Source organism: Haplochromis burtoni, unplaced genomic scaffold (genome assembly GCF_018398535.1).
Source record: "Haplochromis burtoni strain Fernald_Lab_line unplaced genomic scaffold, NCSU_Asbu1 Contig_125, whole genome shotgun sequence".
Lineage (NCBI taxonomy): Eukaryota > Metazoa > Chordata > Actinopteri > Cichliformes > Cichlidae > Haplochromis > Haplochromis burtoni.
The window spans coordinates 626,772-644,131 of record NW_024582486.1 but is presented as its reverse complement, the minus strand read 5'-3'; the positions used below and the strand labels follow the sequence as shown (position 1 = coordinate 644,131).

At 38.3% G+C, this 17,360-nt stretch overlaps 1 protein-coding gene across 5 annotated transcripts in view; it reads left to right on the top strand.

The window, feature by feature from the left end:
* Positions 1 to 17,360, top strand: part of tox2 (TOX high mobility group box family member 2) — a 105,263-nt gene that overhangs the window by 8,531 nt on the left and 79,372 nt on the right. For 2 of the 5 annotated variants that reach the window (XM_005929733.3, XM_005929732.3), the window contains exon 1: positions 2,311 to 10,258. The exons of 1 other annotated variant lie outside the window; for it this stretch is intronic. In XM_005929733.3, the coding sequence (XP_005929795.1) occupies positions 10,166 to 10,258 (93 nt within the window). In that variant the 5' untranslated portion in view covers positions 2,311 to 10,165. Of the gene's footprint in view, positions 1 to 2,310; positions 10,259 to 17,360 lie in introns of those variants that run through there. 2 more of the 5 variants (XM_005929735.3, XM_005929736.3) reach the window with 2 other exon arrangements.

The following is a 17,360-nucleotide window of genomic DNA, read 5'->3' as shown; positions in this document are numbered from 1 at the left end:
GGAAATTATGAAACCATCACCACACAGCTCCAGTCCGTCAGCATCTAGTCCACATAACCAGTACCATCCTATTGTAAAGATGTAAGATGAATGCAGCTTTCTTATTGTTTTTACATTGTTATATGTTGTATTTTCATTCTTTGTATTGTGAAGCATTTTGTGATTTTTGTCTGTGAAAAGTGCTACATAAATAATTTTACTTACTAACTTACTTCTTTTGCTCAAATTCAGACCAAACTAGTCCTCACTATCCTCACTTTATCACTGTAATATGCTATATTTACACTGTCTTTTGTTTCAGATTTTTATCACATTGTTACATGACCAGCACCAACGAACCTCCCACAAAATGTAAATAATGGAAACCCAACATAAACACCATGGTTTTTAAGAACAGTGTAGACATGATGAGCTATACCATAGAAGCTACAATTTACAATGGCCCAGTATTTGAGGGTTGTTTATAGCACCATCATAACTTCTCCAGTAAACTTTGCTTTGTGACTCTTACAGTCTTTGACAAGGCAACAGCAATAAGTAACTTAGAAATGCTTGGAATTTATGGGTCATTTGGACTGATGCTAACATGTTATTTGTGGATTAGCTGCAGATTTGACATGCGATCTTCAAAAATTGGGACGCAGCTCAAGAGTTTCTGAGGAGAAACTGAAGTTCTTTAATTTCATTTGGAGCAAAGGCTTTTACTATGGATGTTTAATGTCGTAGTACACGATGTTATTCTTTAATGAAAACCATTTGGTAGTTTTTCTGTTTTCTGCTATCACTGTCATTAATTCATAACATTATGACTTTCTCAGTGGTAATATTTGTGTGAGAGAAGAAAACTGTTTGGCATGCCCAATCTCAGAATGAAGTAGATGGATAATCAAAGAAAAATAAAAATAAAAAACAAAAGCGCTCACTTGGTGATTCGAATGAAGGGACTTGGAGTATGTCAAAAAGAGCATCTAATTTTTCAAAACAATTCCTCTGTTTTCAAACATGTAAATGCTTTAATAAGAAAAATGGATTTGGATTAGATTTGTGGAGTTGAAAGAAACGTTGCCTTTTACTAATGCGAAACCTCAATAAAATGAATTACTATGTTTTTAAGTTCAAATGTAATTTAAAAGCAATATAATATAAAAAAAATAATAATACCCAAGTAAAACTCAGTCCCAAGCTGACAGGCATTCTTTTCTGTGAGGGAAAGAAATACATATAAATTCTATGTGATTATAGTCAATGTGTTGATTTACATTTAAAGATCTAGAATTTACGTTAATATTAGATGATGTGTTAACATAGCTACAGATGTCTGGCTCTCATCAAACTTATTGTACAGTAATTTATTCTGAGTGAAAAGCAGCTGCTTGCATAAAGGGAAATAATTTTGTTTTGTTTGGTGACTACATGCATTCAGCGATGAGCAGAGTGATTGGCAGCTAAATAGCTGACTCCGTTTTCAGAAGGACATTTGAATTATAAAACTGAGCCTTAATTACACTGAACAGAATTCAATTGTACAGTTGTTATTGAGGAGTTTGTATTATTTAGTTTAAGGGGGAAAAAAATACCGCAAATTATATTAAATTGCAATTTTTGTGATTCAGGAAGTCGAGCAGATGTAACAGAAGCTTGCATGATTAATAGGATTATAAAAATGCAACTGCAGAGCAGCATGCCTCATGTTCAACAACAGCGGAAGGACTGCTGAACTATGTATCTTTGCTTTCCTCTTGCTTCAACACCCTTCACATTCAAATGACCTCTGAAGGCAGCTCGGGGATTTGCCTGATAGATATTACAGTATTTTGTCTGTGTCTGCTATGTGCTAGACTTAACTTCCACCCTCCCCCAACCGTGGAAGCTGACCTTTCATATTTAATATACCATGTTGGGTAAAGGTCAGTACTGTTTTGGCTTCTCTCCACTGGTTTTGTTGTGTGATTGGAAATGCCTGTAGAGTCTTCGATATATAAATATTTTCATGTTGGTGTCAAAAACATGCAAAGGGCAAGTAATCATGGTATATTTTCATTCAGAGAGTTTTGAGATTCATACCTCAGCTTACACCTGAGCCTACAGAGCTATCATGTTATGAGTCTGTCCTCACATTAATTTCCATTACTTCTGTTCAGCCATGATCAGCTTTGTGTTCCCGTGGCCTCGGGTCGTGGGCATGGAAGGCTGGAAATTACTGTAAGGCTTTATGTATCATGTGTCAAAAATAAATACTGTTACTGGGGAAAGCATCACCTGTTCAAAGCACTAAATTATCAAGATATGAAAGTATATTTTCCTTCTTTACTTTAGATTTCATGTCAGTGACATGTTTTTTTTTTTAAATTTTATCAGTCTTCACTTTCAATGAAAAGGCAGTGGATTTCTTACATTAGATTTTGCAATCATATAGAGTGCCTGCTGCTGCCCAGCTGGATGACAGGTGCAGAAACCTAAACAGCCTCTTTGAAAACTGAATACCTCGCTAAAAACACGTACATTATTTCATTACAAGGGGAGCTTATAGTATGGGGTAAGACACGACTATTTTTTTATCCCTCTATGTTCAGATTGAAACAACTTTGACCTTCAACATATTTTACTCATCTACTGGAATTTTACACTTTGTTTCATCACTCCGACTTTCATTCTGTCATCATCTCTCTTTGTGGTGGTTCTGTTTTAAGACTTGGGAATGTAAAAGGCTCCAGTTAAGCTTCAAATGCCCCCTGTCCCCCACCACAACCCCCCCTCTTCTCAATGAGATGGAAACATTAATCAATTAGGTTGGCCCTTAAAGGATCTGAAGGAGATGAAGCTCTCCTCTCTCTGAAAATGAAATGCCACAGACTTTTAAATCCAGTCAAAGGGCATTTTCCCCAATCTTGCTCTCTTCTTGTTCCCCCCTCCCTTTCATTCCCCACTCCCTGTTTCATTCATCTTCCCTCCCATCCCCCTCTCATTTCTCATGTGCAACATAAGTAGAAGGTTGGGGAATGAGAGGATGATGAAGAAGAGGGTTTATTCAGAAGTGGAATGGGAGGATGAGGGGATGATTGAGCTGTAAAAACATGATTAAAAGTAATTTTTTGCAATTGTGCACAGATGTTTGGAGGAATCGTTTCCATTTTCTTGCATCAAAACAGAAAGAATTGCATGCACATTTCCTCACCTTAATTCAAAGCTAAATTTTAATTCTAGTAACAGTTTGACATTTTAAAATTCATTTCTTTTGGAAAAATACAACCAAATCACAATGCACCAGTTATATGTCAGACTTGAGAGTGGTGCATCAAATGATAATCTAATAAACTGCCATAGATATCCACATGAATAGTCAATATTGTACGTGGTTGCTTTGCATCTGGTAGAAATTCAACAGCAGCTAATTACTAGTATGAAAAAGGGTCACGCAGAGGGTGGAGCAAACTGCATGAATGGCAGTTGTTTCAATGGATGATTGTCCAAAGGAACAAGAGACAACATAGTCCCATTATTGAATGTCAGTGGCTAGAAAAGGTTAGCAAAGGTTCACCATTGAGCAGCCCTTTGTGCTGCGTATAATTGTTGTTATTCTGGAACTGACATACATAATAGTTTATTTGCACACTTTAATTCGCTTGAGCTCTGGCACAAAGTGTTTCTGAATTGGAAAAGTTTTTATGTGCTGCAGAAACACAGTCGGACAGGGAAGGAAATGAAAAGTACTGGTGGTCAAAACAACGTGCACATATGTTCTGAGGTAAAAATCTATTCCTTTGTAACATTGTGGTCAGTGTTTCAATTTTACGCAACACGAAACTACTTGCTGTGTCTAGGAAGTCTAGCTGTAACCGTGCATCTGAGCAATAATGGTGCCTTGTTACCCAAAATGTCATGCCACCAAATCCTGTCATGTCACCATTTCCATTGTTTGTCTTGTTTCCTACTTGTCTGGATTTGCGTTGTCTTCTGTGTAAGATCAGAGTAGAACAGTTTTGAAGAGAAACAGGAATTCATTTTCGGTATATGGTTGAGTTAGAACAACCAAACTTACTGACCTAAAGGGTTTTTTATTTAGGTAGCTTGACTTTAGTGGAAATATGAAAGCAGAAAATTAAGTACCTCAGTACCAGTCTGATGTAGCTTAAATTGACATAAAGTGAAATTTATTGCATGAGAGGCAATGTCAAAGGCAAAGTCATTCATAAAGGCATTTATAAAGGCATTTACAAAGCATTTTCACAAGCTGCTCTATAACAAAGTGCTTCGCAGAACACAAATGACACAAATCAAAGCAAAGGTGAGTCTTTTTAGCATAATCAGTTTCCATGGGTTTGACTTTTTTTTCCTCCCCACACAAATATGCTGCTTCTGTGTAATAACTGCGAAACAGTTTTCTGTGTAGATTCAGGTCATTAATGAGTCATCTCTCTGCCTAATGGACCAACTGAACTCTTTCCTGTTTACCATTACTTTGCTGTTTGCTGTACTCTGGACAACCTTATATGGAATTGCTAACAGTGGACCAAGGCAATGTTGTTGCAATATTCGCAAGGGTGCTAAATTAAATCAGGGAGGTAAGCAGCAACATTTAGGACTGCAAATTTTGGTTAAAAGCAATGTAAGTGGATGCAATAAAAAAAAATCATAGAATAACCTTGCTCTGCTCAGATGATAGCAAAGATAACACTTGACCTACAGAGGTCCTCGTGGTAATTCCTGAAACCAAAGCACTGGCCTCTGTTTTACAGAAGAATAAGCATTAATATTTTGCATAAAATGACCAACAGCAAAAGTCTTGTGGTGTCTGATGAAACTCCACCTTGACAGCTTCACTTCCCATAACTAGTGGGGAACTGAAGCTCTTATTATAGTGACATTAAATAACACTTGCATAACTCTGCTTATTTGTTACAGATGAAAGAGTAGGCTAATGTGTGTTCTCTTGTGTAGGAGGAGGAGAAGGCCACTTAAGAAATGGTGAATTTAATGTACGGTACAACCTCTGGAGGTACAGTGTCTAGAGGATTTTTTTGTTACAAACCAGGCATTTTTCATCTTATTCACTGATCTCCGTCCATTATCGTTAGTTTGGGTTTCATTTTGATGCATTAGGAGCCATGTAGTTTGAAAAAAGGTTTATTATTCAAAGTAATTATCATCTTTGGGTTGAAAAGAGCTTGTGTAAAACACACTACAATCCACACTGAAACAAAAGCACTAATCACTGAATGGGTTGGTGACACACTGAACTTTAGCACTGGAGAGTTTGTTTCCTGTTTTAAATTGTTTGTCAGCAATGGAAAATGTTTCTTTAAATGGTAAAAAGCAATGCGTCGATAACATTGTTACTCAAGGAAAATACCATTCCACTGGTTTATATACAGTTGATGTTGAGTAACACACATCCAGCAGATGAGAGAAAATGAACTTCAAAGTCAGCTGTGGTGAAACTGTAGCAAATGTTATCTGTCACTTATCTACGTCACTGTCTAACAAACAGGCACATTTTTGCCTAGAGGCTAGCTTGGCATACCCTCAAACAGAGAATGAACAGCTGCCTGCACTAAGTCCAGATAACGCCAGCTGACTTGCTGTGGTTTTATTCCCCATTCTGTTAGCGAGAGGGTGAAAAGAGGTGATGCAGCAATGTACAGTATGAGAAGGGTTTTTTTGGAAATTCAAGCATTTAAATTTCATCAAGTAGATCCTGAAAAGAGAAATTAGGGGCCTGCAAATACTTAAACAGTAAGAACGATGACCGAGGTACCCTAACCTTAACAAAGTGATTATTTTAACCCAAACCATTTCCTTTTGAGTGGTCTTGTGATTAAACCAGTCTATTTTTACATTGTAAATAAGTAAGGTATGGTTTTTTTTGTTGTTGTTTTCAGCAGTGACTTCTTTAATAGGCTTGAATGGTTTATGTGTAACATATTTCCCGTTGCTGCTAAGCTGCTATAAATGCAAATAACCTAGCATATAGTCATTTAGGTTGCAGTCACTGGATAATGCCAATAAATAGCAAAATTATGCATCCTTGTTAGAACATTTCTCACTGACACACTGTCAAATTCTCCCTGTAGTTACAGAATCTAGCAAACTGACTCACATTTGGAACTGATGAATCACCTTTTGTTTCTGTACTTTGTTGTCTTTGTCTTTTTGCTTCCTCTCATACTGACAGTCTTAGAATTCTAACCAGGTCATTTAAAATTCAGTCACTGTCTTTGCCGTTTGAATTTGCAACTGATCTTTAAACCTCATCAAAGAATATAGGTGAATTGTTATAGGAAAACCCCCACTTTTGATCACATTTTTTTTGTTTGGTATTTTAGTAAGAATCCGCTTAGAACATGTCAGTCCAAAGTCAACAAATAACCCTGAAAAGCTGATGATGGTAAAACATGTGCTGCATCAACATAACTGATAATTTGGTTTTTTTAGAGGTTTAATATTGCACAAGGTAGAAAGTTGCTACTTTTTGTGATATTTAAGTAAGTCACAGTTAATTTTGAGTCCACTTTTTGTGTTCTTTAGGGAACCTTGTGATATATGTGAGTTAAACATTTACTTAAAAAACAGCAAAGCAGCAATTGTTGATAATCAGTGCACATTTCTATCTGGAAGAAAAATTAAAAGCTCACTTAAATGGAAGCGGAGAGATCTGAGGGGCAGAGTAGAAAAAGAAGTAAGTGTTTTCGTCTTTGTCTTCTGCCTCTTATCAGTAAGTGCTTTATTTTTAAGTGAAATTGTACGTCAATTACCGAAAAACGAATGTTTTCTCTCCAAAGTTGATTGCTTGCGTTTAGCACGAAGCACTGCAAACATCAGTGAGGTCTTTTACTGCTTTATTTAAAAAGGAAAATTATTGAGGTCTTAAAGTCATTTTCATCTAAATGTTATATTTCTGCATTGAAAAATTAGTTATCAATTTATGAAAAGTAAAATGACTACAGCTCAGATAAAGTTATTAAACCAGCGCTCCTGACATCATCGAAGTACAAGCAAGGTTATAACCCTTAATGGAAACTAATGTTTTATTTTTTCCTCTCATTTCCTGATGCTAGCAGGAGCTCTTACCGTGGCAATAAAAATGTTTGTGCCACTATTGTGCTGAATGGATGAATAGAGGGTAAGCTGGATGACACGATTTGCATTTTACACTGGAAAGTTTTTGTCCTTGAATGTTAAAGTTTTCCTGACTATGCCTCAGTTGTGTGTCATCTCCCTTTTATTTACATGTTACACCATTCTCTGTGCCCCTCCACCACACATTAATTTCTTCTCATCTCGATTTTTACCGGCATCCTTCGCTTGCACTTTTTTCCACTTACCCGATTTCTTCCACTACTTATTTTTTTAATCACCCATTTTCCTAATATGTGGCATGAGTCCTTCACTGTTCTGTTTCACGTAAGGCTGTAATGCAAAAAACTACACGCATTCTTTCCCAATGAAGGCATGAGTCCTCATGTGCCAGATAACCCTGTGTACTGTATCCTCTGCTGTAAAAGCAAGCGACTGAGCGAACGAGTAACGGTGAGAGAGAAAGTGAGAGACAGGCAGAGAGGAATCCAACACAGAGGTACAGAATTGGAAGAAATCAGTATCCTTGTGACAGTTAACCTTATGAGATTGGAGTCAGGACAGCCTGAGCTGGCAGCTGATGGCAGACTGCAACAGCAAGCCCATGGTGCAACCCATCTGTGCCTGGTATTAACGCAGGCTCAAACCCCAGGGCCAGAGCCACCATGCCGTGTGTTAGCAACATGGACATGGGCAGAGTCCTGAGGGGGCCAAAAAGTCACCCACTGGGATAACAATGGCAGCTTGGTTAACATAAACACACTCTCAAAGTGAGAGAAAAAATACACACTCTGCGCAAGAACGCAAGAATAAATTGCACATAGCCATAAGACTGAGCACACAACACCACTTCATCCCATTTGTAAAAATACACATTTGGCTGGGAGCAAGGTTATTTTTTCTTATCTGTACCTCGCTAAAGCTATAGTTGTTCTGTGTGTGCATCATGCTGTGTTGACTGCTGTGTGAGCATGTTTTCTATTTGTCCAGCTGTGTGTGAATGTGATTATGTGTGTGAATTCAAGGGTCAAAATTAGAGCAACAATTTATATCGCCATAGTGAGAAAATCAGGTCAGGTGGAAGGGAAAACATTTATCCCTACACAATGCAACAGATGCCTGACACCAGTAAAATACCTTAAAGTGGCTAAAAATGTTAGGTTTTGCTGTGTCAGAGAATGATTTTAGCACTCTATCTCTACATAGCCATGACTCCATAGTTAGCCAGCTACTATAGTTAGCTAAGGCATCAAAAACCAACTCACAGATTTCTGAATGATCTACATTCCACTGTAACACAACCTAAATACTGTCAAACTTTCAACAGCATTATTAAATTACAAAAACCAACACACCAGATAACCCTGGCATATTAAATGATCAGAAAACACAACAAGTGTCAAGATACAATAGTTTTCCAAGTCTCGATGATACCCAATGTCTTATGACCTCTATCAAATTTTGTCCCATAAAATGATTAATTTTACTGTTTGGTGGCTTATAAAGACAACAACAAGAAAAAAACCAACATATTGTCCCATTTCCCAACTAAGGTTTCCAATCCAGTAGATGGAAGCCTTTAAGCATTTATTTATTTTGCACCTTCAGACTATACAAAATCAGGTGAGAACTGTTTTCCCCTCAGCAAAGTTGGGACTTCTAGTCTTCTATTATCTGATGTGCCACATTAGTGGTGATCTGGTTTCTTCACAGAAGGGAGATTTGTGACATCATATGTGAGGTCAAGTATTTTCCCGTTACCTAGCAATAGGTAGATGATAAATGAGACCACAATATGAGACCACTGACCATCCACATGGCTTCTGTGGTCCACTGAGATAAAACTCCCGAGTTTGAAATTGGACGGATGAACAGTTGTGAAATGCGAAGAAGATACACAGAGATACAGAGATTCCTTTATTTATAAGTGAGATGTATTCCACTGGCTGCCGACCCACTGAAATGCATCAAAATACATAACAATATTTTTTATTTATATGACAAAACTGCTGTAAACAACATTTAAATAATGAAGTGAAGTGAAAAAGTTAATGAGATTCACCGTGAACTTTATGGTCCAAATTATGGCAGCATTAGGCTGCACATCATACCAAGTACGTCATTTAAATTCAGGGTCATAGCAGGAATCTCAAAGCATAAATTCATGTTTTCATGAAAATATAACATAAAGCTTTAAATTCCTATTGAATTGAATGCATTTGTATTTTCTGTGTCTGTCAGATATAGTGTTATCACACTAAAATTAATTAAATAGTAAAGATTAGATGTTTATAGCCATTTTTAGAAAGATGAACAGAGCCTGTGTAAGAGCTGATTTGATCATTTCAAAGAGATTTCACAAAAAAACTAAACATTTCTACAGCTCTTTGAATCAGCCAAATGCCCACACCTCAGTGTTAAATCAACTTGTGATGCTCTCACGACCACGCAGAGAGGCTGTCGTTGGCCCACTATCTGAGGGTCACTTAAACTCACTAATAAAGACTTATTCTTCACTATACCTCGTCAATCCTCCCAGCCCCACTGACCCTCTTCTCGCCTGTCCACCTCTGACCGGTAGAGGTCGCAGCCTAGCAGTTGCTGAGTGGACGGGAACGCATGGATGGATCAGAGCGCTCCCACATGACAAAGCTACAGCGCGTCTGGAAACGAGGAACGGAGAGCGGGCGTTTTGGGAGAAACCGTAGACAAGATCATTTCTTCACCTGCAGCACGCCCGGCTTGTTTCGCTGTCAAACAACTACACTGTTTAGCTTCCTAGTTTCAGAGATTACTGAGGCGGACAGCTGTCTTTTCTTTTCCCCCTCTTTCCAAGTGAACTTTATAGGGATGTTATATATGAGAGCATCAGCGTGCAGTTAGGGCCGAAGTAACTGTAGGACGGATATAAAGACTGAACATCTTCTCGTACTACTTTTTTGTTCGGTTTGATACACAAAAGAAAAAAAAGAGAGAGAGACGTGTGTGAGTGAGTGTGTGTGAGTGTGTGTGTGTGCAGGAGAGAGAGAAGTCGCACAGGTTTTTTTTTTGGGAGCTACGTTTTCATGCCGTCAGTCTTGCGGACTCTGAGATGGACGTCAGATTTTATCCAGCTCCCCCTTCAAGCGTGGGTTCATGTACGCTACCGACTGACTCCGGTTTGGACTATTACCATTCCAACAAGGTAAACGTTTACGGTTACTTTAGTCGGTCAGATGTGCAGCCATAAGTTTCATGATGTATATTGAATACGCATGGTGGCAGACGGGTCGTATTTTTTCAGGCACGCTGTTTGAAGACCTCTAGTGACAAGTGCTGCACTTTTGGTTCCCTCGGGATCAGTGAGTGACAGGCTGCATTTCCCCGTCAACTTCGTTGTATTTCTTTAATGTATTTGGACTCATAAACTTTGCTAAAAAGGACACCTGCTTTGAGATCGTGCACGTGAGGTGGCGTTTAATTTCAAATCGCTTGTGTGTTAGTGTGAATAAACTGGGGCTGCGTTGTGCTGTGGATGTCCTGTGAGCAGAGTTGGAGCGCACCACTTTATCTGGCGCACCGGAGGAGCTGGTGATTGCTTTCAACAACCAAAACTGACAAATGGACAAAATGAACGTGTGCATTTTTTCTTGTCTTCTAATATATATAGACCGCCAGAATGTTTTCTATATGATCTAAATGCTTCAGAATTAACTGCGGAAATACACTTTCCAGCTACTTTACACGGCCAGTGCACTATTATTCCGAAATACAATTATCAGCATTGCGTTGAAATATGAGAGCATGCTATGCGTATTGGTTAAGACTATACTTCTACATGTTGCAGCGTGATTTGGCATTTTCGTCTGTTTTATTTTGCATTATTGCTCGGTAAGATACTTTCCATTAGTACTAATCACTAGTATATTTTGGCATGCTTGGTTATCAACACCTGTATGGACAAAAATTCAACCACATCATTGTGCGCATAATAACTTTTTAGAAATGATTATTCGCCTTTGCCTTTAAAAGAAGCCTTCCGTGTTTGGTTAAAGTTTGATTATTATATTAGCTTTTGTGTTTACATTAGCACTGATAAGAAGTGCTGGAAAAATTAACTGCGTTGTACGCACGATTCAGTAGTAAAAGAAGCGTTTATTGAACAACTTGAAGTGCTAACACCTGTCATGGATTATCTATCTCTGAAAACATGCTCTTTGAAAGAAAGGAAAGAAAAGGCTGCATCTGCAGTAGTGCGTTTTGGATTTTCCAATTCCTTCTTGAATTATGTGGTTATTGATATCCTGTTGATGTTGGGCCTACAGTAAAGAGAGAAGCTTTTTACTCTTGCACTCTGTCCATGGTGGACACCATTGCAGATTCTTTTCCTTGCAGAAAAATGTTTGGCATCTACAAGTGAGAAATGTACATACAGACCTACTTAATAGTCCAAGGTTACAAGTTGCAAGTAATGAGCCAAGTTTCTTTTACTGCGGTGGTCAAGGTAAAACTTGTGTAAACATTTACCAGTAACTACTGAGCAGAACTAGAAGAAGGCAGTATACCCCCAGCCATTCACATTGGTTTGCTTGCCTTAGCACCTGGAAGAAAGCCAGCAGGCAGTTAGCTTTTGCTGATGACAAAGTGAAACATTATAGCTCAGTACAATATTTGAATTGTTAATCTATCCTGTTCATGCACACAGTCACCTGTATGTATACATGTCCAACACATGCGGTTAGCTGCCCGTGGACACACTCTTCTACACCAACACTCACATACTTGGAGAGAGATTTGAATCACAATACGCGAATGGTTTACAAGGATTGCAGTTATTCCTCAACTCCTGACTCACTGGGACATCAACATCAGTCTTTAAAATCCAAATGAAGTGTTCATAGTTATAGCTCGATTTTGTTTTTTCACGTTAATTTAGTCTATCACTAGAAGCAGAATTCAGATAGAAGTACTTTTGTAATCTTTTTGTGATTTTGAAAAAGTTGTATAATTGTGTGTGTGTGCGGTTAGCTAAACACATATACTGTAGGCAGACAGAGTAGCTGCAGATGTGCTATCTACTGAAGATCACAGTAGGACCTTGTTGTTTCTGACTGAGGCTGCGTCCCAGCTCTTGTAGTATTAACACAATGAACTGTATTGGTTATCATGATTCAGCAAGCGTAGAGGCTGTTGGCCCGGTAAGGAGCAGGTTTGAGTTTCAAGGACAGAATCATATAACATTGTCATTACTAAAGTAACAGCTGTGACTATGATGTAAAGCGACACATTATCTGCACTGTACTCCTACTTCTACACGTAACTGTTGAATAATGATACAGGATCTTTATAAGACATTTTTGGCAATAGTTCATCTTACTGGCGCCTTGAATTCACAAGTATGGAGTTGACCTGCTGGAGTGGCTCAGTATTAGAAGCACCGCAGCTGTTTAATGCCACTTCAATCAGCAAGTGAGGAAGCTGATTTCTTTTTTCTTAAAGTCAGATTCACATAGACAGTTAGTCATTGCTGTTTATTTTATTTTTTTTTAATTTTTCCATGGTAAATTGCAAACATAATTCTAAGCAATGTTAAGAGCTGCATGTTTTCAAATAGGCACAAAACTACAATTACAGTGGCCTTCCTGAAGAAGCATTAGAATATATATATATCTCTATCTATATATATTTCTATCTATATATCTATCTATCTCTATATATATATATATATATATATATATATATATATATATATCTATATATAATATATATATATCTATATCATATATTATATATTATATATATATATAGATATAGATATATTATATATAATTATACAACACCCATATATAGCTTGTTTGACAATCACTCGTGTAATTATGCATTACAGTACAGTATTAAATACACCAACCAGGAAGTGCACATAATACAAAGTGGGACAGTTCACATATAAAAAAGTGTATGGCTTCCTGTTCTAGTGGTGTAAAGTCAAATCTATTTCTGAGGGTGACTGTTAAGCTTTGTGTGAATGACTGTAAATTGTGTGCACACACAATGATCAGATCTCTACTCTATTTTTCTACTTTTTTTTAAGAAATCAGAAGCAGAGGAAGGAAAGATTGTTAATGTAATGCTTTTATTCAGGGACAGGTTGTTAAAACAGATGCAATAAAACATTCCTGCAGCACAGATTGCCTTCAGGAAGGTTACAGTGCTCAGTTTTTGTTAAAATATGTTACATGAGCTAACTTCCAGGAACCTCAACATAGGTGTTTTCATTATTTGGCCTTTTCTTCTGTGTTATAAATGGGATGGGCAGAATACATTGTAGTCAGTGTATATAGCTAGCACTGCAAACTAAATACTGTAGTCACTGTGTTAAATCAACACCTCTTTAAAACAACTGTAAGAACTAAAACTGAGCACTGTAATCTGAAGGTAGGATTTATTGCATGACTGATGACTACATTAATGCTAACAAACTGACAAGAGAATGTAAGCATCACCCAAATATTTAATCAGAAGGTTATGCTTTAGTTTTGTTTTTCAGTCAAGTTCACGCTCAAAAACCAAAAGGATAAAGATATTCTTTAAAACCGTTATGATGATTCTCTGCAATTCATTGTAAAAACAACCTGTTCGCCCGTATTTCAGAACAATGCAAAGAACAACACATGAGAAAAGCATCGATTTGTGTTTTGTTAAGAACCCCACGGCTCTGTTGCTCTTCTCAACTCCATCCAACTTGCATTGTCCTGCACTTGCACAATCACTGTGAGTCATCTTTACTTTTCGCCCAAGATTTCTCCTAATCTTTTTGAAGCCTCTCTGTATCTTTCCTCGCTGAGTGGGAGGCTTGTTTGTTCAGCGTACACTCAGCTGTGTATACCAGCGCTGAAGGCCACTTCTTCGCAAATGCCTGTTTTAGTGGGAGACTATTTGTCAAATGCATTATGACTTGTGCATACCCCGAGGCAGAATCACTCCGGTGAAATGAAGTTGGATAGATTACTGTAGATGTTCCACTTTCCCCTCATCCCTTTTCCCTCTAACAACACAGTGCCCAAGAGGGAGCCTCTCATGTAATTATACTGTAGTTATACTGTAGGTTTATAATTCGATGGTTTGCAGATGTTACTCTTTACATAGTTGCAGTCTGTTCCAACTCACTATCAGTTATTTAGAGATTTTATTTAGGACTAAATGCGTGCACGTGTGCGTATATTTGCATGCGTGCAAAGTGCAAATCTAATTGCTAAAACACTTTGAGGTGAGCTGTATGTATGAAACAGGTTTTAAGGTATACCTCATTTATACATTTATCTTATGTTTAATCTTATGCCCTATTTTATATCACTACACGAATACACATTACCATTAGCTGACATTCATCCACTCGAAAAGCAATGAGGCCAGCTTTTGCAGAGCACGTACCACCCCTTTTTAAGTGGTCCGTTCCATTTCCAGTGCTATCCAAATCACTGTATTAGTCACAGGATACTTCAAAGTATGGACAGGCAAAAATATTTTCCATTTGAATTCTCAGAATGTGATTTTTTTCCCCCTCTTGAAAACATGACAGTAATAGAAACAGAAATAAGAAGAGTTATTTCAGCAGTACCTCATTCTGTACACAGAGCGAAGTTAATTACATGGAGGCAAGCATTCTTGGGTCGACAGCATGGACTTGGGGTTTTTCATTGTGCCCATTCATAACATTCTGCTGACTGGCCAGTCCGAGTTGCAATATCCCAACTATTCTCACTGGGAAAATGTTAACCCATGCATGGCTCGCATGCACACCAGAGGGAAAAATGCAGTCTGTGTTGCTGGAACTACGAGTGGCGAGTTTGCTGTTATAATGCAGTTACTTGCAGTCGGCACATGGAATTAAGGCTATGTTTTGGATTTAAAAATCACTAAACTGTCTTTATTGTAAAGTTCTCTTGTTTTATTTTTTAATTTTTTATTTTTTGGTCTAACCACTTCCTGGCTGTATTCATAATGAAGTCTTTCTGTCTCCCCACATCCCCACCCCCACCCCCCTCGCTGTGTCTAACTTCTTCTCTCATTTACCTTCCCAGCAGCAATGTCAAAAGGTTATGGAGGGAAGCTGGATCGCCTGGGGCTGATTGTGTCTTTGAGTTAATGATAAGTAGCTACAGTGTTATTCTCTGGAGCAGTGGGGCTTAGATTGTGTTGTGTGCATGGACTGTTACAGTAGGAGTGTGAGGGTTTTGTTTTGAAACACAATAAAGCGAGATAGAGGTACGACTGCATTTTTCATCTGAGTTAAATCCAAAAGTGTGTTACACGCAGAACCCAAGCTTCCTCGTTTGGCTTCATGTCTGTTTAGCTATGTTTCTATGTTACAGTATAGTTGCATCACAAGAAAAAGCCCCAATCTCGCCACATCAGTGATACTGTAGTTTCTATTCTATAGCTGTATCTGCCTTGGATTTCATGGGGTATTTTAAGGACAGCTATTGTCTGTACAGAGAGCAAATAAGGGGATACAGCTATCCATTACAGGGATTTACCACGATGGACTCGAGTTTAACCTACAAGATAGAGAAGTCAACCAGACTCACAGCACTCCAGTGCTCTGTACTTTATAATCTAGACCAGACATGACTCAGAGCTACTAGAGGTGTTAAGAGGGTCATAAGTCATGTATGGCTGAAAATAGATTCTATAGTTTATCCTGCCTCGTTATCTACTTAATCACCGAGGTCCATAGAAACAGGCTATTTATGTTGATGATTGATTATATTACCAAGAATTGAATCATGACAGTGTATTTTTTAAACTCCTCCCAATATACTTTAGAGATATACTATTGCATTTCGAGTAATTTCTGCGCTGTTATCAGCCTGTAATCTATCATTCAGTAAGTTTATCAGCAGACTGCTTTTAGAGTGAGGCTGATATTAAGTTTTCAGCCTGGGTGACGTGCATGACAAGCTGTAAGTTACTGCGAAACACAGCCGCATCATAAGGTGTCAGAGTAATTTCAATCTTGACGTTGATTACGAAGTGAATCGGCCGAGCCCCGGTTCAACTCGTGCCCCTCATTAAATCACATTAACCCTAATTATCGTCACAGCCCCTTGAAACCAAAATACAACAGTCAGGCTTGACTCTTGGCTCCTCAGCTGGCTGTTGGGTGTGTGCATCATGCACTTGTGACTTGTGTAAAGTCAAGTCCAGTGTGGCAAGGCATTTTAAACTGTCTTCACCTCAGGAGGCCACTGGTTTCTCAGTAGCAATTGCCTTGACTGGCTGTCTCTCCCCCCCTATCACCTCCCTCCTGCAGCCCAGTTTCCTTGTGCTGTTTTATATTCACTTCTTGATTGGTTGGGGGATGGGTGGTGGAATAGCATTTGAGAGGTTAGCTGGTTAGTGAAGGGAGGGGGGAAGAAGGTTGGTGTGTGCATAAAGAAAGAGAAGGGTCTGTAGGTGGAGGGAAACTGGAGAGAGATTTTTAGGGGTACTTTATTTTTCAGCTCGCCATTGAGTCTGTAATGTCATTCAACGATGTGGAAACCAAAATGAGCCTTGCCACCAGATGTGTTCCAGTCCAGATAGCGACTTGAAAGACAGACGTTTATTGTTTTAGTGCATTTGGTGTGGTTCAAACCCAAACTGCATGAAATGCTGATTGATGGATTTCACTAAAGAATGTCTGTGCGTGTGTGCGTGTGTGTGTGAGAGGGAAGCAAAAAGAGGGAGAAAGATCTCCTTTATCTGATTTATTTAACTATTTCTGTGCCCTGTTCTTTGCTCACTGTGCTGACGGGAAGGGAAAGCTGACAGTATTTCAGTGTGCTACAGTAGCATTTCAGAGCAGATTCATCTGCTTTCCATCAGCACTGCAGAAAAAGAAATACAACCCTTGATTCATTCTTTGTTGAACTTGAAGGCTCATTCTTTAAGTCGAGTTGCACTTTTATGTCTGTTGAGTGAGGTCTCTGTATTTCTGTAGACAAAACAAATGTAACATGCTTCAGCAGAGATAAGTATGGCAAACATAGTAGTGAGTGTCATAAAAGCTGTTGCCTAGAAGGCTTTTTATTATAAAAATGAGCCATTAGTAACTTTGATCTCTTGCTGTGCAAATGTATGTTTTTGGTTCGCCAATAGCAACAGCCAAACTTGTTGCTGACATTTAGCAGCATCCACATGCATGTGGTTTAGACTTCAGGTCAGGAAGTGCGTAGTTCAGTTTTTCGTTGCTACAGTTTTAGAATCCCAACTGTGAATAGCATGTTCCTAATTATCATACAATAAGATTTGGGTTGTTCCCATTG